The sequence below is a fragment of the Blennius ocellaris genome (genome assembly GCF_963422515.1).
Source record: "Blennius ocellaris genome assembly, chromosome: 13".
Taxonomy (NCBI): domain Eukaryota; kingdom Metazoa; phylum Chordata; class Actinopteri; order Blenniiformes; family Blenniidae; genus Blennius; species Blennius ocellaris.
The window spans coordinates 6,691,045-6,712,099 of record NC_137662.1 but is presented as its reverse complement, the minus strand read 5'-3'; the positions used below and the strand labels follow the sequence as shown (position 1 = coordinate 6,712,099).

The 21,055-nt window shown below is 41.0% G+C and overlaps 1 protein-coding gene across 1 annotated transcript in view; it reads right to left on the bottom strand.

Annotated features, from left to right (window-relative positions):
* The window catches only part of dntt (deoxynucleotidyltransferase, terminal), a gene marked incomplete at both ends in the record, with an annotated part of 107,681 nt that overhangs the window by 24,731 nt on the left and 61,895 nt on the right, over positions 1 to 21,055 (bottom strand). Inside the window, 2 exons of the mRNA XM_080507387.1 lie at positions 14,423 to 14,506; positions 14,896 to 15,144. Of these exons, the coding sequence (XP_080363513.1) occupies positions 14,423 to 14,506; positions 14,896 to 15,144 (333 nt within the window). The remainder of the gene's footprint in view (positions 1 to 14,422; positions 14,507 to 14,895; positions 15,145 to 21,055) is intronic.

Below are 21,055 nucleotides of genomic sequence, written 5' to 3'. Positions count from 1 at the left end.
TAATAATGTGGTGCAACAGTGATTATCTATCTTCCAGCTCAGATTACCATTAAAGATAACTTACACGTGTCAGTCAATGACTGCAATTTGTAAGCAGCATTGAGAAAAGATTGCCCACACATGTGCTTTTGCTCTTTATGTCTAACCTTCACACTCCAAACCCTGCAGCTTTTCACTTCCAATCATTAAGGGTGAGAATGAGTTAAAAGAAGAAAAAAAAAATTAGCACAATCCAATACAGAGTGTAAAGCCAACCGCCAACCAGCCGCACACAGCTCATAATGAAATAGACCGTCCACGAATGAGAGGCAGGAAGGAAGGAAAGGAGCGAAAAGAAAGGAGGAGGGTGAAAAAAAACAAAAACTTGAAATCAATTTCTGTTCCTGAAAATAGAACACCCAGCACAGCAATTACCAGAGTAATGTTCCTGGAATACTTCAGCAGCGATAATAAACATTGACAACAATTCAACCTGTAATCCACTTAGTGGGCCTAATGAAATGCTACATATGGTTTGTACCCATTTAGGAATAAAATAAACTTTCCTTCTGGCTTTTACTCCCTCACCTACGACCAGTTGTCCCAAACTATTTTTAGATAAAAATTGGGGTGCCTCTCTTATTTTAATGTTTTTTCCCCCTTATTGGCTGCTTCAAATGTGAACAGGACACAAGAAAAATATGTTCAAGTTAATTGGCTATGATGAATTGAATTGTGTTAAATTCCGAGCTTATAAAGGAAATAGTAGCATGAAATTGCCACAATTACAAGCAGAGGATTTGTAGCCGTGATGTTTTGTAGAGAGTTGTGCCATGACACTCATGAGAAAATGTTGGACTTAGGCATGAGAAAATAGGCATGGGCTACGGTTATATTGTCACTATATTGTCAATCTGATGAAATTCTTTCCGATTTGAGGATCAGATTGTCCCATTTACATGAACACGGAATTAAATAATCAACGAGGTTATGGTTTATATGTCCCAAGATGTGACCTGATTCATTGGATTGAACCCATAATGCTTTGCACTTAGAGGTTTGCCGTTGTGACTCCCGCAAAATTCACATCCGTCAAATCTTTCAACTATTTTGAAGTCTTTTAATATGTGCATGGACTATGATCAGGTCAAAACCAGACTGCACCACCCCCTATGATTCGATTGTAATTTCAATCGGATGGTGCAAACATAATTAGATTGAAGCGTTTATGTAGTGCAAAATTGATCAGGTCGGCATTTAATGGGATTACTTTTGGTCCATGTGACCACCGCTACTGTTATAGAGAGGACTGAACACTTGAAGATACAGACAGAAAATGTCCTACATTCACTTGATGTGCAAGTTATTGAAAATTCGTAGTAGAACATAATAGTTGACTTAAATACATTTTGTGGAATAGTAACAGCTTTATGACAACAGCTTTAAGCTAAACTTCAGATCAGTCGTGATCAGGACAGCTCTATAAAAGTTTGAATGTGTGACAAAAAGAGGAAAAAAAAGTGAACTGTAGAGACACTTCAGTAATTGTAGCTGCCTCAATAATTTAACAACAGAAATCAGTTATGAAAGCAGTGGGCGCATGGTGACACAGTGGTTCACGCTCTCGTCTCACAAGATTCAAATACCAGCCAGGGCCTTTCTGTGTGGAGTTTGCATGTTCTCCCAATGCATGGGGGGGGGTTTCATGCCACAGTCCAAAAACATGCATGTGAGGTTAATTGATTTGCTCCTGGGAAGGAAAGTGAGTGTGTGTGTTTGTCTGTGTGTGTGTGTGTGTTTGTTCTGTGTTAGACTGGTGACCTGTCCAGGCGTATCCTGTCCATGATTGAATATTTAACTAGTGACACTACAGTGCAGCAAAAAATCACCCATTTTTATTGATCACCAGAAGAAAACAAATATTTTATTCACTACAGAACCACAAACCAAGAAGCCAAGAGGAACGCAGTGAAAGAACTCCACCGACTTTTGACCTTGCCAACTAAACCGCCACGATGCCGCCGACCTCTTTCAAAAGCAGCTACACCGGGTCCATTCATTCACCTCTGTTAATTAAAATTCATAAGAACAGACGTGGCACCAAGGTCGAGAAGAAACATTTGCAAATGCAAACGGTGAGGGAACGACCCACCGCTCCACGCTCTCCACACATGGCTTCCTTTTATAAATGGCAAATTTCCCAACACTCTGCGCCTGCCAGCAGGATGTTTAGAGGACGGAGACCACCCCCTCCACACTCCTCAGCGCACATGTCTATCAGGAAGTACGAGCAGGTGTGTGTGTATATGTGTGTGTCACCCTGAGGGTCCCCGTGCCACCATCCGCTAAATTAAACCTCCCCTCCCCTCGCAAAGAGGGGTCTCTTTTCCAGGCGGCTCCCCCGTCCTCACTGCAAACATCGCCTGTGAGCTTCAGCCAACTGGGGGTAGTGTTTGAAACCGCTGTTCCCCAAAGCCCAGTGCAATTGCCCCGTTATTGTCCACTCATCCAGTGCTCAGAGGGTGGAGGAGGGTGGAGGAGGGAGGTCCAAGGAGCTCTGAGCACTCTACAGCCAAGATATTGTAATTTGACAGTGGGCGCCATATTAAATTCAGCTCTTTACCCTCGTGGACAGCAGGGTAAAGAGCCAGCGCTGATAACAGAGCTATCTTTACTTAGTAAAGCATTTTGTGCTTGTCAAGGAAACATTTTGAGAGCAATCTGCAAAATTCTCTCACTTCAGGGAAACCTTAAATCTTCTGTCGGCCTTGGTGGCACAGTTTGTGCTTAAATGAATGAACAAAAGCTCGGAGAGATTTTTTTTTTTTTATAAACACATACTTGAAAAATGTCCTAAAGGAAAATAATATAAGTGTGAATACGTTATGTTTCCCTGAGGCTTTTTTTTTTTTGAGTGAAGAGTGAAGGCTGAATTTTCAATTACACTGCAGCTGTGTCAAAGTTGTTTCAGAACTTTATTTAAAAGGCACTGCATGTGGATTGTTGTTGGGTTTTTTTATTTGTTTTTTTACCACTCCTTTATGCATCCTTCCATTTCAATACTTTGTTTATCCAGGCTGGGGTCATCGGGGCTGGAATCTATCCAACCTGACTGCAGACAAAAGAGAGTACAGCCTGAACAGGTGGCAACGCCACCACATGGCAGAGAGACACAAACACAAGCAGACACCCTCACACCTCATGAAAATAAAGTCACCAAAAAAACCCAAATCTAGTAATATAAAATGTATATACTCCACACAGGAAGAACACACACTGGGATCAAACCAATTCTTTCTTGCATTGAAGTAGCACCGCCAAACACTGCGCTGTCTTCTTTGTTTTGATTAACATGTTGTTTTAAATGTGCAATATCTATAAAGCTTCAAAGTGCATCTGCCCACTTAGGAGACGATCTTACAGATGTGACAGGTATCATTGCATCTCATCCAAGATGGACAACATACCTGCAGACCTCAGTGCTTTGAAATTAATTCTTAACCAATATAAGCTGTTTTTGGAATGCTCATGTAACAATACATGACAAACAAACAAAATATGAATAAATGTTTGGTATTAAACTAAAATGAAAATAATAATAACAACAGAAAAAACACATGTACAGCTGTGTGGCTGAGGAAGACCATTCCTCCTCATCTTTTAAACATTGAGGGTTTTATGAGTTCAGTCTCAATGGAATATGTTGTCCGCTTGAGTGTAAAAAAAAAGAAAAGTGGGGAAATTGTGACCATTACAATGATGAATGATGAGGAGAAGACAAGTATTGATTTCCCAGGCTGGTTGTATCACACAGACTAGTTTTGAAAGGACTTTATGATTTCTATCCAAGTGCAGGACATCAACTACCTTCAGGTCAAATTGCACAGTTCTGTAAAGTAAAAAGCCACCATATCAAAGGTGGGAGAGCAGAAAGCACATAGAAAACAGATTGCAGGCGTCTGAATCAATTAAGTATAAAGTATAAAATATGCTGCTGATGTAATCGTATGTTGCAGGTGAAAATAATGTTCAAATCCTTTCACTAGAAATGTTTTCTCTTCTTTTCTTTCTCCTTCTCCTTCCTCCATCTTTATCTTCTACTGCACAATATTCCAGATGAACTGTGATCTATAAAGTGATCTATAAAGTGGGTGCAGATGTGCGTATGCACGCTTTTAACCATCTGAACATTTTCGGCATTCAGCTGCATGTACATTTTTTGTAGGAATCCTCCACAATGTTATTTCGGACTTTACAAAGCTCCCAGCACGCTCACTGCCCCTGTAGGTCACTTTGAATACCCCACTCATCCCGGGGTAAATGTAGAGAAATGATGTTGCCAACGGGATCAATGACATAACTTTAACTACGTTGCTGCAGATATTAGCATTCAATTATGATATTACATGGGGATGGCGTTTTTATTTCAGGCCAACATTGAGCTGCGACCCACGCGGGAGCACAATGTAGAGCCATTAAAGTCAGATAGAGAAAAGAATACGAACACTGCTCTTATGTTCGTATCTGAGCTTCAGGACCAAAGCCAGGACATCTATGCTCACAGCCTTTTGACCGGAACCTCATTAATCATACTCCTTCACATGACATAGAATAATTACCCTCCAAGAACGACACACACACACACTCCCACTCCCACTCGCAGTACATAACACATTTTGCATACGCCAGATGTAAAGGTATGTATACAAATTCAAACAGCAATACAATTGATTTGCATGAACATGTTTTTTTTCGAGGAGTGTATTTTAGTGTGTAGTCTGGGAATCTTTGAGCTGCACATGCACAGTTCTCTCTCTCTCTCTCTCTCCCTCTCTCTCTCTCTCTCTCCCTCTCTCTCTCTCTCTCTCTCTCTCTCTGTCACACACACACACATGCACGCACGCAATAGAAAAAGAGAGGGGGGGTTTCAAGGGTAGATCTGCCACATATGCAGAGGTGTGTTTTTGAGGTGTTGGGCAGGGTCATGGATCCCTCCTGCCCAGGGAGGGAGTCAGTCTGTCTCGGTATGATGAAATCCTCCACCTGTCCTCATTCATCAAGCTGGCTACACATATTAATTATCACAAACCTTCAGACTTACAGCAAAGGACACACACACACACACACACACACACACACACACACACACACACACACACACCCACACACACACACACACACACACACACACACACACACACACACACACACACACACACACACACACACTCAGAGCCACCTCCCACAGCCTACTCCCCCACGTCACAGTCGCATTTCAGTTAAAATTCAACACTGATAACCAGCCACTGATGCTGGTTGTAAGTGCCTGTGGCACTACAAGCCAGTAGAGTATTTCAAAAGGACGGCTGGATGTCAGCCATGGCCAGGAGGGTGTCCCGACCCAGACCTCACAGACCTGACAGTGTGGGCACAGTCATATCGATCACACGAGGGGGCAAAAGATGGTCGGTCAGTAGTACAGTCTACAACTAAGGTACGAAACGATTTATGAGGCACAACAAAAGAGACAGGTCATGACCAGTTTCTTGTATGGGTAAAGCTTTGAGTAAGGAGTTAACCATCAAAAACTGTAATAAGAAAAGGAATAAAGTGAGCCGTCACACTAACATTACACCTCATCGCAGCAAACCTGCTAATTCTGGGGTGACAAACATATATATGGCTCGCAGGCCAGAACTGGACCACAAGAGAGCCCAATCCTGCCCACAAGAGCAAATTTGCCAGCTGTGACAAATGATGACATTAACTGCAATATACTTATTTTGACCACCAGAGGTGCTCTTTAGGCTGGATCATGTGATCAGGATTACTGCACAGATGTCGAAATGTGCTGATTCTTGAATTTCCCAAGTCATTCTGATCATAATATGAACTGACCAACTATATTTTTGACTTCCAGCTGCATGTGGCCAAAATGTTTTATACCTTTGAAGATGTAAATATCGTAATAAAAATCTTCTCTCGACTGCAAAATGGGCAGTGTTTACAGTGAGTTCTGAAAGACTGAATGTAAATGTAAAACGTCTTTGCTGGACGCAGGAAAACTTTTCTTAAAAGCCAGAATCCAGAAAGATTGTTGATGTTTCACTGTAGGAAAAGCACAAGACTTCATGATGACGACGTTAATCATTACTGAAATGCATTTCGGAGTTGTACATCGGGGTTCTTCATGCTGGTTTGCTTGCAAACTGTGTTCACTTATTAAGAGATGTTACTAGTTACAGTGCATCTAACTATAGGCTGTCAAAAATGTCTGCAAGGAAAAAAAAATATTTGGATCAATTTTCAGAGGAAAGCGGGCTGTAAAGACAACTATCCGCAGTACCTCCCATTTACCCCTACTGAGCTTTATTTCCACTCATTATTTAGCTGTCTGCTGTCTGGTACAACACTTTACTGTGTTTGTACACTTTTACTGCTCTGAAAATGATGTTTTCAGCCACAGTGTGCAGCTTTCAACAAATAAAAACATTCTCGAATTTGCTTTAAAGTATGTGCCCAGACACAAACAGCCAATAGACAGAACCAGTTAATGACTGGCTGAAAAACAGTTCAGTTTAAAGCAGTCTTGCCTACAGTAACAAAACAAAAAAATTTGCATAACATTTCTTCACATCACAGATATCATGAATATTAGTGTCTGGGGGCGTTTTGTTCTTGGTTCTCACTAATAGGGCTGAAGGTGACCTCAAGTGGTGGTAGTATTTACGACTGAAAAAGACTGCAAAAACACATAATTGAGGCTGCTTAGATTTTCTGAGCACATATATTTATCCTGCAGATAATTGTTCATATCCCAATGAAAGCACAGGTCACATAACTGTTGTTGTAAAACCTGTTAAAGCAAGAAAGCTTCTTGCTTTATTTGTTTTAATCCAATACGATGCGTGTTCTTTACCCTGAATTATTATTTTTAATCCCTGATTGAAAATCCCTGATCCCTGAACAATTGAATTTATGAGAAATGGTGACAAATTAAATGATTAATCTAACAGTTATCAAAGTTGCAGACTAAATATAAAGACCATCTATGTGTAATTAACAGCATTTAACTAGCACAGGGCTTTTGTAGAGGGTGAGGTTTTTCATCAAACACTATGAAAATATTTAGGCTCAAGTGAAAACACATCAAATTTTGTTTTATAAAAATTTCACGTTTATATGGCAACGTTTTTAAAACGATGTATGCACGCACACAGAAGAAAAAACAGAGTGTCGTTTTCATGTTGGCCCACTTGTTGGTGCTGTTGTTTGGTTTTGTAATGAAACTACACACGTACGCGCAGCGAACAATACACTATGAACATTAACAACGGAGAGTAAAAGGACATTTTGTATGATCAGAGGACGGAGTAGGACTGTTTTTCCGGTGACTCTCAACCATAAAACAACAACGTCCCAGGAGAATACAAGCTGGGAGTCATGACACTCTGGAGGCTGTCGTTGTGCCATTGCCTTTCCCCTCCATTTCCACCAAGACGAAGTTGAAGCGTTTACGAAAAGTTCCACTTTGGAAGCTGTTTTCAAATGCAACTGGACACCCAAAATACAATGAGTTTTCTGTTTCCACTTGAAAGCTTGTAGATGGAACATGTGTCTAGTCTTTCATCCACTAATCAGCCACAATAACAACAGATTGCGTGTGTTTACTTTCCCTCAAAATGTAGATCTAAAGGATGGATGTTGGGGGGGGGGTTTGCTCATGAATGTGACTTGAGTACAAAAAGGCAATGAGTTTCAAAGATAATCATGGTATTGTCTCAGCATAGACACAGCGACACATGCTTGTAAATAGTCGCAACTCAACAGCTTAAATATCGATGGTGATCACCACCGTTAAGTACACGGTACCTATATTGCGCATATGGAGAGGGTGGGAGGAATGCAGGGAAAAAATTCCCACAAAACGAAAAATAAAAGCAACTTAACTGAAAGTGGCCGAATAACTGAAAGTGCAATGGTCTGACAAGGCATCAAACAGATTAAAGGCTGCCAATAGTCAACTCTAACACACGCACACACGCATGCACGCACGCACGCACGCACACACACACACACACACACACACACACCATGGCAACTCTATTATTTTGTAAAATAATTGCTTCGTTCTTGCTGTTCTTCGTTCTTCAGATACCACAAGATGAAAACACTGTGTCACTTGGTATCTTGCAGCTCTTTATTATTTTTCTTTGGACTGTCTGGCAACAGAAGGGGCAAATGTTTGCCCCCTCTGTCATCCTGCCAGTTTACAGAACTTTGGCAGGGCCGGGGGAAAATACAGGCGAAGATGGAGGAACAAACATGGCCTAACATCTCAATATAGCTGTGTTTTCTTTCACGAGGCAGGAACATTGCTCCTTGAGCCCACATACTCAACCCAGGTCGTAGCTCTGTTTATTGGGTTATGTGAGGCTTTATGAGCATGAGGAGCTCCAGCTGTCAACACCCATCTCCTTATACCCATAAAACCTGGTGTTGTGGGGTTGTTTCCTGTAATTGGTATGGATTATGTTCCCACTATGATCCAGAAGCTGCACTTTCAGCCATTTCTGAGCAGCACTGCTGTTTCTTGGTTGTCACCTGTGTCCAAATGACTTCATTTCCCCCACCACAATAAACCTGAAATACAGTAAATGCTGGAGACTCGAGCCATGTTTGCTGTATATGGACCCTAAGTCACTGTGTTTCATTGTGACAGGCATGACGCCCCCCCCCCCCCCCCTCCCTTAGTGGTTTGTGGATTCCCCTGAGCCTCTTCCTAATTGGGAGGAGATCATTAGCAACAGTATGGCCCTCTAATCTTTTTTTAAGCATTTTATAATAAGACAGAGACCAGCTTGTGTCCATTGAGAGTCTCTATGAAGCCCACAAGATGAAAGTCCTCTAAATGACCGCCTTTGGTCCTGAGCTGAGATGTCTCCCCTTTAATCAGGCATCGGTCCCCGTCGCTCCCCTGTCTCTCTCTGTCACACGAGCGGCACAAAACCTCCAAAACTGCTCGCCAATTAGAAGGGACATGAAAAAGATGAAAGCGCCATTATTGCAGGGGCCTTCGCCATACGTTGAACCAATTAACTGTGGTGAGTGCAAGCGGAAAACGGAGCTGCTCCTCCTCGGCTGCCCGAGGCGACGGCAGAGTCAACAGAGGGAGCAGTTCGCGTCACGCGAAGGCGGCGACGAGGCAGACGCAGAGACAGTTAATTGATCTTCATTACATTAATTATGGTTCTGATGTGGAGTGTGTGGAATGAGAAATGGGTCACGCTGTTGTACAGTTCTTTCTGGACATATTCTGTTAAGGTCTCTGCTGACCTTGAGACTCTAGACTCCAGAGTGTTCGCACTGTTTTACTGAGGGAGTGTGTAGTTTTGCATTTCTCTGTTGTTGTTTTTCTGTCTGGTCCGATCAACTGTGTCATGCCTGAAACGCAAGACCCCAGTTGTTTACATAATCTAAATCATTACGATGTGGTTTAAGGACTAAGATTGCAATTTGATCAAGGTTGAGGAATGTGTTGTCTTCATGATGGAAGAAGAACAACTCCATTCCATCACCTCATAAAGAAAACTTTGATTTGAAGTAATGGAAACATAGCCAACACCATTCATTCATTCATGTATTCATTTTATTTTTGAAGTCCGTTTACCACTTATATTCTAATAATGATCCAGAAGTGATTGTGATTATATTTCCATTCAGACTGACCTCATTGGATTTCCTTAATATTTGATGAAACTAACAATGAACCCAACAACAAACACATTTTTCAGCTTCTGTTTTCTTTGGTCTGTGGGATATGAAAGCTTTCAGTAAGGTCTGATCTACAATTATTTAAATATAAAGCAACTTTCCTCAACCACGCAGTCTAAATCCTTGGCATTTTGATTTCTCTTTCGCTTCTATGTTTTGTTTTGGGTTTATTTAATTCTGTGTTTTTCTTTTTTTAATAATGTAACATTGATTTTTTTTTCATCCAGCTTAAAATGTCACATTTTCCAATTTCATGGAGTCCTTCCACTGACGCTAGAATGAGACAACAGGCGCTGCTTATTGCTTAAAAAAGTCCTCAATGAAGTTCATTTCACTAAATCTCTTCCTCAGCTTCTATGTCCTTCTCTACTTAATTGATCAAATCCATTGTTCTTTATTTTTTTTTTTGCAGTTTTTCCAGCCTCAGTCCCCCCCCCCCCCCCCCCCCCCATCCCCTCCTGTGAACGCATGGCTGCCCCGTCAGCACTGCCCTTGCATTTGAATAAACACCATCTGAGTCGGCTGGTTGCGTACAATATCTGTCAGTGAGCTGCCACCCGGTGATCCCAGGGAGTGTGACCCCGTCCCCCGGGGAGCGGCCGACGGGACACTACGGTGACAGGGTTTCTTTCCTGTCGATCGGAGCACTGATACGCCATACACCCTTGTCCCGCGCGCCTCGCAGCTCGAAGCGTGTGCATGGGGAATGAGCCCAGGCCGCCGTACAGGATGCAGCAGAGAGTCACAGGGATGGGATAAACATAGGCTCAGAAGACAGTTGTCACAAAGATTGATGGTTCCCTGAAATTTTTGTTGTCTTCTTGTCAGTACGATAAACTTTTCCCTGCTGAATAATTGAGTCCTTCAGCTGAAAAGCCTTGTCAATCCTTTTCGAAGATTACACCAAGGCTCTTATGCTTTCAGGAGTGCTTCTCTGATTCTGATCGCTGTAAATCAAAGAGCTGTGTGGATAAAAGAAAGCCGAGGTTGTACATTTCCAACTGGAAACTGGAAACTGGCAACATACAAATGGCTCAGGTTTACTTCAAAGGCTGTGATTGGCTTTACTGTGTTATTGGGGACAATTCAAGATAAGCTGACTGTTTTATTATCACCAGTGTTGGTAGTAATGTGTTATTACATTTCCTGTAATATCATTACCTCTGGCAGCAACACTGGATTGGTGGTATAACATTAGAAACACACGTACTGTTGCCATTATATTTATACAGTATATAATCGTGACTACAACAGCCTGAGGCCAACAGTCTGGTTTGGCAGTTTGTAGGAGTTCTGTAGATGTAAAGAGGGTTCATCATGGTAGGTATTGTATTAATGATGACCTCATGTCACTCAGAGGTGTTATTTGAGAATGGTGATAGTTTTTCAGGGTTTGAATCATTGGTGAGTTGATTTAACCATTGAGTTGTGGATATCTTGCCTTTATTTTTCCAATATAACAATATTGTCTGTTTGGCGATTTTCAATGTGAGTAATAGAAAAGCTGTTTAATTATCACCTCGCACTGCAATTGTTGTTCAGAGAGGCTAAGTGTTTGTGAGAGCTTGCTCTTGACTCACAGCTGTTAATATTTTTGGAATAAGTGATGCACATTTTAACCGTGCAACTTTGCCAAATTCTAAGATGTTTCCTGGCTACAAGCAGTTTTACATACAGTCAGTATTCTCAAGTGTCCTCATTCTGCTGGTTTTAGTCCAGCTAACAATCCCGTTCTACATGTTCACTTGTACTGTTGCTTTGCAAAACTCTCAGAGCCGAAAATACACCCTTAATATAAGAATACAAGGCCTGTTTCTGTCCTAAATTCAGATTGATACAGACATATTAGCCTGTATTCACAGAGCCCATGATAGTTTGGAAGTCTTAATTAATATAGCTTTCTCTTCTCTTTCTCTTTCTCATTTATTTATTTTATAATCATAACTATGTTTTAGATCATCTTCCTCCAACCATGTACTTAATGAGTGAGTATCTGCATATTGTGAAAACAGGCCAAACAGAGAGAGGCAAACATAACAGAGGAGTTACTCTCCAAAGTAACGAGTTTCTTTTTATCCTCAATAACTTATCAAGTTTCAAATACTAAATTGTTAACTGTAATTAAGTACTTACTTTGTTGTCACTTTCCTAAGTGTTCCTAAACTTGTAAAGAACCTGTTACTTGTCACTTAATCTGTCAAGGCTGATCTCAACACGTGGAAAATGACTTCTTCACAGGGATAAAAACACCTTTTGTACCAAAATGGCAGGCTCTTGTCAAAGGTTCCTCATTATGGCAGCCCATGCAATTAACACGACCACGTGAGAGGGTGAAAATCTTACGAAACACATCTATCTGCCGTCTTATCCTAGCCGGAACCAATTAATTACAAAATTCCAACAAGGCCATGAGGTGTTCTAAAACAAAACCTAATTGGATCTTGCACCGGGGTAGGAAAAGAGTTAATTGGTTGTTAAATTGCAGAAGCTATTTGGTAAATAGTCTTTCTTGCTGCACTTTTATGCCACTTTTGAAGGCAAAATGTGTTTTATTTAATAAGAAAACATATAAATTAACCCAACACTCCCCAACACAGTTATTCTGTGCTTTCTGAAATATCTGCATCTACAACATGTTCGCAAACCCCCACTAAGTACTTAACTATAATTAAAATCTTGCTCCAGTATCAACTTTTTGCTCACTCGAAGAGGAAACACACATTGCAGCCGATAACGTCAGATACGTTCTTCTTGCTTTGGCAGTCAGACGCACCAAAGCCAATCATTCCTTTCAGAAAACCTCTGAGGATCAGAAAATTACCAACAACGATTCTGAACCTGAATCTTAAAATATATCCTCGAAGGGAAAGTTTTAACAGCGGAAATGTTGTGTCAGATACTGATTTGGTGGCATTTTGATGTAACCACCAGTGAATTCTCTCTCTGGCTTTGGTCTCATAATGTACTACTACATCTACAGATAACATTTCATTGCATATGTTAGAGTTTCCAATAGCAGTAAATTTTAAGGAAAAATATTTTGTTTTGCACCATCACACTAGCCTGATGCCAGTTTTCTAAATCCTCACCTCTGTCTCTGATTTTTGTTATGACTCAAACCGCTCTGCTATTGAGAGCCCTGTGAGCAGCTTTAAATAGGAGAGGACAGCAGAGTCCGCTGTGATTTGCTCTATGCCAAACGAGGCCAACAAAGGTGCAGGGCTGGTCAGAATTGCTGACTCCTTTCAATTTTAAGTACAGAATTGTAAATATCTTGAGCAATAACTCCAAATGAAACTATTTATAAAAGCTGTATATTTAAAAAAAATAGATAAATAAAACTGACAATGTTGTAACATTCAGCTTTTGTGTTGACACTACCTGCACCTCCAGTATACCACTGCGTCTATAGTGCGCATATGGCAGTGCATAGTGTCTGTCTACACATTGCCCTCTGTGTACTACAGGCTTAGCTCGCTGTATGCCTCCACATGCTCTAGCTTGCTGTTGATAATTGTATCAGTTTTACTGTAGTCATGTAGGATCGCTGGTGTGTGAGCCCTGAAACCCTTTAGCATGTAACAGGGAGCACAGCTAAATCCTCCTGGATCCACTGAGCAGTCAAACTGAGTGGCATCAGGTCAACTCTGCTGGTCCAAATGTCATTAGTGATGAAGTTGCTGGTGCTCCTCTTGATATTTTGTTAGAACGTAATTTACAGTCTGTCGAACTTCTGTCATTGTCATTCATGTGAAAGAATCTCCAAACCATGGACCGTGCGCATTCTATCTCGTCTAGAGAATGGGGGGGTGTCCAGCATTTTGTGTGTGTTTGAGTATTTCCTTTGAGTGTCTAAGAGCATGTGAAGAGTTTAACTGTTGACTGTGAATTAGCTTGTGTGTGTGTGTGAATGAGTGAGGCGTTGTCATATTGATGTCAGTTGGGACTGACTTCAAGTTGGGAATCTTTGCTTGGCTTGCAAACATCCACAGGTCACTCACAAGCACCAAAACCGCTCGCTGGCCACTTTGAAAGACTCTGCTTGATGATTCAGTGCGACGACTCACTTGATTTAGCTGCCCGAGTCCCAAAAGACGTTCCCTTCCCAAAACAAAGTGACACATCGTCGCTTTGCAACGACTGTTGTAAATCCACACTGACAGCAGAACTCCGTTCATCTAAAGAAATTGTCAAATTAAATTTGTAAAAGAAACGAAACACATCAGTGCCTTTCTCCTCTCATTTGACTAATCCTCAGTGAAAACATAAAGGCTCGGGTGCTTTGCAGCTCCAGCGTGGATTGACGTTGACCAAAGTGAACGACCTCTACAAGAGAACACCAACGTTCCTTTCAAGTCTCCAGCAGATAGGTTTTTGACACTAATAATATACATTTTGCAGCTTTAGACTGCCAGCATGATGAATCACCTGGAGAATTCTCACCACATTCTGAGTCATTTGTCATTCATCAACTGATTATTTTCAGATGTATAAAAGTCTGCAGCATTTCATTAAAACCCATTTAATTTGTGAAGAGAAACTCTTGACCACGGAGTTGAACTAACGTTGCCGTGCCCTTGTCAGAATGCTTTTTTTTTTCCTCTTTTAATTATGAGCTCACAAAGTAAGTATATGATTAAACAAAATGTTGCTGCATGTGAAACCATACCTTATTTTTATCATACAAAGTGTGGTTGTCCAGAAGCATCTGCCGCTCTGCTCGAGCAAACCTCCTCAGGTCTCTTTCAAACTGCTGTGAAAGAAAGAATCGATCAATATTCTGGTATCAAATATCTATTTAGCCTGTCAGTTTTCTTGCATTGAGAGGAAATAACCAAGCCTGAAGGCATTGTATAAATGCATCTTCCTGGAGGTCTCAAGATTATTTTAATATTAATAGCAAGAAGGATTTTTGTATATCAGAATATCTTCTGTTCATTATGCTTAGGTTGTCTAAATTGTTACAGCATGCCATTTCTTTGAAATACAGTCTGTGTGTGGTGAAATCTAATCTAAATTCCACTCTGATTTTCTGTTCTTGTCCATTTTATGACACAGCCTGGAAATAATAATACTATAACCAATCCTATTTGTAGAAAGAATATCTGGGTATAAGTCCTCGGTGTCTGGAATCATTCCTACCCTGGAGCCAGTCCAGCCGAGGAGAGCAAAGGCAAAACGATCCATAGGTGGCGACACTAAGTCCACACGAACGGCCCTCCAGCCCCGGTCGTCCCCCTCAGCGCTGTGAAGACCCCCCTCCACCTGGCTGCCTTCCAGCCGCAGAATCAAGAAGCACTTCGCGAAGCGGTCCATGGCTTCAAACTGGTGACAGGGGAACTCCAACTTATCAAAGGTGGAGGCGTTGTGTTCACAGTACAGAAGAAGACCCTGGTGAGAATAAAAAATAGGGCACAAATAGAAGTCTGAGGATCAGTTTTTACAACGTTTTCAAGTGAAAATGGAAAATTTTCATGGTGTTTTGTAAAACAAAAAACGTTTTGAAAATGTTATCCAGCACTAGCGCCAGAGGATGAACAATAATCCAGAGTGAAATAATTCTCAGTCCATGTCCTCCTCAGACTTGACGTTTCTATAGTTGAGAGACACTCGGAATCACTCCCACTGTTATTGGGTATTGTGCACTGTGCATGAGTGTGTGGTTTCATTACAAAAACAGCCAACAGCACCCACTAGTGGCCAAACATCAAAATGACATAATTCTCAGCTTTTTCACTGTTGAAAACGATGTTCATTTACATGTAAGCATGTTGCCACATAAACGCGAAATTTTCCTGAAACAAAAACAGAAAAATGATGCATTTTTCACTTGAAACGTCGTGTAAATAGAAGCTTCGATGCACAGCAATGAATACAGAACCATATGAGTGGATAATGTATGCTTCTGTTTACATGTTGTTATAAATGTCGTGTGACTGTTCGTTTTGTTTGAGAAGCTGTTTTGTCATTGCCAGTTTACATTGGATGGTCCAGATTTCTGCTGCAATTAATGACATACTTGTTAGGTATTAACCTACGTAGACCAAGGGTCTGCAAACTGCGGCTCTGGAGCCACATGTGGCTTTTTGTCTCCACTGTAGTGGCTTCCTAAAGCTTTCAGAAAATTATACCAAATTAAACATTTTGTATCTTATTTACACACAGTATTTCTCCAATGGACTTATACTTCTTTGCTGAAAAGAGCTTTAAAAAGAATCACACTAGTAAAATGGAGAAAAACCACTAAATCCACAAGAAATTAAAAAAAAAAAAAAATCTAAACTATAATGACAAGAATATCTTAAATTAAAAAGAAGCTTAAAATAGCAACAAAAAAGTGGGAGCAAAAAACACTTTGTAAAAAAACAGTCCATAGCAACTAAAATGTCAATATTGTCCGAACAATGATGGGGGAAAAAGGGTGAAAATAAGTTACAAAAACAGCTAGAAATGTAATGTTTACCATCATGAACTGTAATTGCAGCTTCATAAAAAGGAACATAAGATCTAAAACTATATATGACACTTTATAAGCTGTGTTCATCTCAGTTTCATAAAAAGTTAAACGTGTTTCTGCGCCAGTTAAAATTGATTTGGTGGAAAGTCACCAAAACAGCTCTTCTGGTTATTGGACATTATTATGATTTTGTTGCTCTCTGTTCACTCTGTAATGGTGTGGCTATAGGCTTCAGGCCCATAACTCTGACCTCGAGATAATATGTATAGAATGTGAATGAATGGATCAATTGATTTAATGTTGGTGTTATAAAATACATCAACTCTGTCCAAATATTCACAAGAACTTCATGTCTGAAAAAGTCTTGAGATAAACCACAATGAACACTTTGTGTCAGACATGTTCAAGAAGACCATCAGCTTGTCATATATTGCTGTAAATATAGCACATTGAAGGTACAGCAGCAGTCAGTGAAGGTTGCTTTAGTGTTACATTAGAGGGAAGTGCAAGAGAAAAAAGTGACTCATAAAAAAAGAAAAAAGAAAGAAACTACTGCAGTGCCTCCAGACAATGAAAAATATTTCTAAAATGATAGAATGTCTTTTTTCAGAAAGAATCGTGATTAAAGCATTTTCTTGACAAGTTAGTTAAAGGAGTGCAGCCAGGCATTTTTTTTTTTCAAGACCCAGAGGCCCCGACAGACAAAAGCTGGTCATCTTCCATGGCTGGCCTGGACTTACAGTAATAATTAGGGAGCTCTATGAAAAAGAAATGAGCAAAATCTTCAGAGTGGCTTCATTTGAAAATACTTAAAATGTAATCCAAAAGCAAGTTCATCAGATTTTTTTTTTTCTTCACCTTAACTTTGAAATTCACTTTGCGGAGCATCATTGAAACTTAATTTGACAAATTAAACACTTACAGCACAATTCTGCTAATCAAGACCAGTTACCTGATTCTGTCGCTGGGCCAAAGGGTTTCTTGTCATGTCAAACTTGCAACAGTGAGTAAAGGAAGTTTTCATTGATGCAAGTGCAGGGTATTGGCAGAAATGTCTCAGTATCTCAATTTGTCTTTTGTAAATGTTACCGTGATGTCATTTGCTAGTGGACTTAAAGTGTTGTCTCCAGGAATTCAAAGTTCTCTGCTCAATACAGAAAAGCTACCTAAAGTCTGATGACATTCAATCTTGCTCATCTGTAACAAAACTGATTAGATTTCCATGGACAGTGATTGCTTTTCTCTGAAGCTCCAACAACCACCAGTCCTGTGTATTCCTGCACGGCCCGCCCCCTTGTTTGGAAACGTCGGTGGGTTCAATCGTGACCAACATGTAAGTCCCTATAATGTCTCAATCCAGGTAGGTTCAGTCAGTTGGTTGCGTCACAAACCGTCACTGCAACTCTTACCGAATATTACCCTCCGCCACGAGCGCTGCGACTTGCTTTGAAAGTTGAATCTTCAAAATCTTTGGAGATAAAAGACAGCTTACCTCCAAGCCTGAAGGTGTTGGAAGTGCTCCAGTCAAGGTTATATTTCTTCAGACGAGGCTGGATTTTTGGCGTCTTAAAAGTGAGTGAAAGGGTGGCATTTTCTGAAGTGACTTGTCGGCTGGAGAAAGCACACTTTTTCTATGTGTGTAATTTCTTTTCAGAAACAATGGCAAAGTTTTGTTTTGGGGGGGTAGGGAGTTTAGCAACTGTTGACATGTGACCATGTAAGAAAACAATGTGCAGTCATTGACAGTTATCACGTTACTTATGGTCATGGGATTGTAGAAGATTAACCAGAATTTTTATTGTTGACGTTGCTTTTAAGTTCTACCTTAAAGTGTCTTCTCTTTAGTTTACATTAAAAACCCATTGCTCCCATTCATTTTTTATTTTTTTTTTGCAATGTAGGAAAAAGGGTACTGTATAAAACCATTAAAGCCAGTTTTAGGATACAGTTTATGAACGTATTTAAGGCCCTATTCAATGACCTTTTCAAGTGAAAACTGTAAAAACCTTTTGCTTTTGATCCCAAAAGAGTGTTAAAGTGTGTTAATGTGACAATGGCACTCAGAACTGTTGAGAGCGCAACTTTTTGAAAACGCTCCAATGGTCTCTGTCCCTGGAGATGGTTCTTCTGCACATGCTCAGGCCACCATTGTTGTTATTGTCCATCTACTCGCCCACATGTAGAACTATTTACTCTGGCCGTGGTGTGCAGAAGCAGCATTTTGGAAAAGTGGCATTTCCTCCGTTTCCGCAGAGCGTTGGGGCATTTTCAAAAAGTTCCACGGTGTGAGCAGTACTGCGATAAAACGAGCTGTTTTTGAGTTGTTAAATGAAAACGTGGTATAACTTGTACAATAAATACAAGCAGAAACATGATTTTTTTTTTTAAAGTTGCAGCTGGTTAAAATAAAAGCTTTGAAAATTTGACATTAGAACAGAGTAGTAGTAGACAGGAGTTGTGTGCCTGCAAAGAGAAAAAAAAACTCTGTGTGAACATGTGTCATCAATCCGATTTGAGCCTGGAGTGGTGTAAGAAAATGGGATAGCAGAGTAAGATCCAACAGAGAAACGAGCCTTCAGTCAGCTGTAGTTGATGGCTGGAGCCCATTCGCTGGTAAATGGCTGCACTCCTTAGATAATGGAAATCTCTGCCGAGTAAGATGTCAGCGTGTTGAAGAGAGAGACAGTGAGCGGGTCACTGATGAGAAACAAAGCCACAAGAGTGGAGCTGAGCGAAATGGAGTGAGCGCAAGAGAGTTAGAGAATATGGTGCTGGACCCGTACGAGAAAGTGTGACATAGGTGGATGAGGAGATAGCAGGGAGGAGAAAGAAAGACAGATCTACAGAGAGAGGACGGAGGGAAAGACCGATAGTCCATGAATTGATTTCCTCGGGGCCTTGCCCCGGCTGATTATGCCTCTCCCTGGATGCTGGAGTGTTAAGACGATTAAGATTACAAATTGTCAATTTAATTCCAGTGCCCGGCGTAATTGTTGGGATACTGCTCTCCTCTCACTGGCCATAAATCTGCTTCGCTCTCCTTAAAGAGCGATAATTGGGGAAGTGAGTGCAGTGAGCAGACACTCTGCTCGTCCAGCTGATGACTGAGGTTAATCACAAAGCATTAAACACCTTGTCAGGACTCCCCCAATAGCTGCCCCTAAACAGCCCTGGTCAGCCATCGAACAGGACCAGTAATCAGACCAGGACAGCATTTCCCAGAGTCCACTGAAGAAAACATTAGTGGGAAATCCAACACAGTGAGGCCTGTCCTCACTGTGTTGGATTATATTCAACAATGCTCAGAGTTGCCTTGATCTTTGACTCTAAAGTTCATCCACCAAAAATGTGGAATTTCATCCACAATCACTTACAGCCAATTTCAAATTCCCAAATCACTGGCACAATCTTTGAAAGACAGATTACATTAAAAAAACGTTTTTTTTTGTTTTTTTTGTCACTTGCTGTGACTTACCTGATCGATCATTTGTGAGGCATTTAAAGCAATGCAAACCTGTCTGAAAGGAGATCAATGTTTGTCTGATTGATCTTTGTATTATTTTAGATATTCATCCACTTTGTGATGTTATTATTAACAATTATGTGCCAATTAATAGTATGCCAATTGTCAGTGAACCTAGGGATGAAGAAAAGGGACTTTTCACTGAATGAAGCACAGGCTATATTTTCACTGATGAGTAACCACAGAAATGTACAACCGCGCCGTACACAACTCAGTCAGTGGTTGACAAAAAAAAGTCACATTTGTCAGGCTTATCGTGGATTCAAGAGCCAATCAAAGGTGTTGGAGCTGGGGGAAAAAAACTGAAGCAGAAGATTTCAAAGAACTGTGACGCTCCTTTCTCAGTGTTCCTCCTCCAATTATCTACAGGAGTGGACTCAGTTATTGTGCAACTGCAGGCAAAAATTCTTGATGTCACTTGCTGCTGAACCCCTGGACTGTACGCCGCAATTACAGATAAAGAAAGGTTCACCTTCCAATAGGAGGCAGAAATTTGGATTCTTAAAGTTCCTTTCACGCTCACTTATATCTTAGCTCTGGGCAGTGACAGTTCCTACTTAGATAATGAGGCCAGAATGACAGTATAAAAGCACTTAAATACAGACTAATCTGAAATTAAAATCCCCCTGAGCCACGGCTGAGACAAGTTCTGGGAGGAGGTCCGCGGCTCCTCTGATACACAAGGCTGTGAATGTAGGTCACTTCCCATTCCAGAAAATGTTTCATCTCCTTCTGGAAGTGGATTTCCTACAGTCTTAAATCAAAGTGATGCCTTACGAGAAAAGTATTAATGAGTTATGGTGACAGTTGCACAGATCATTAAGTACCTGGAAGCGGATGCCCTTCGCCGGATGAGGTTTGCGACCCTCCTGCCCACGCGCATTTGATACGCTGCAGCTCGGCGTGGCTCTCTCTGTCAGACTGACACACATACGCTCACAAATCCACCATGAAAACAGGGTGTCGTGAAGTTCCCTCGTCTCAGTGTCGCCGGGGGCTGTTTAGCCCAATAGCGCTCTCTAATCATCTCCCACGCAGCAGGTAGTGTCAGCGAGCATCTGAGAGTAAGCTCATTCTAGCAGAACTGTTTACAGAGAGAATTACAGAGGAGGACAGCGGGAAGATAATCTTTCCCCCCAAAGCTTCACCTCTGAGTGCTGGGGGGGAAAAAGTAATGAAGTGAGCATTCCCCTTTTTAAAATTGAGATACTGCATAAATGCCTTGTCTTTTCTTTCTACCTGATTTGTTTACTTAGTGTCTTTTGACAGGTGGTCGCAGCAGCCACCTGCATCAAGTGGATAAGTTGTCGGGGTGCAGCAGC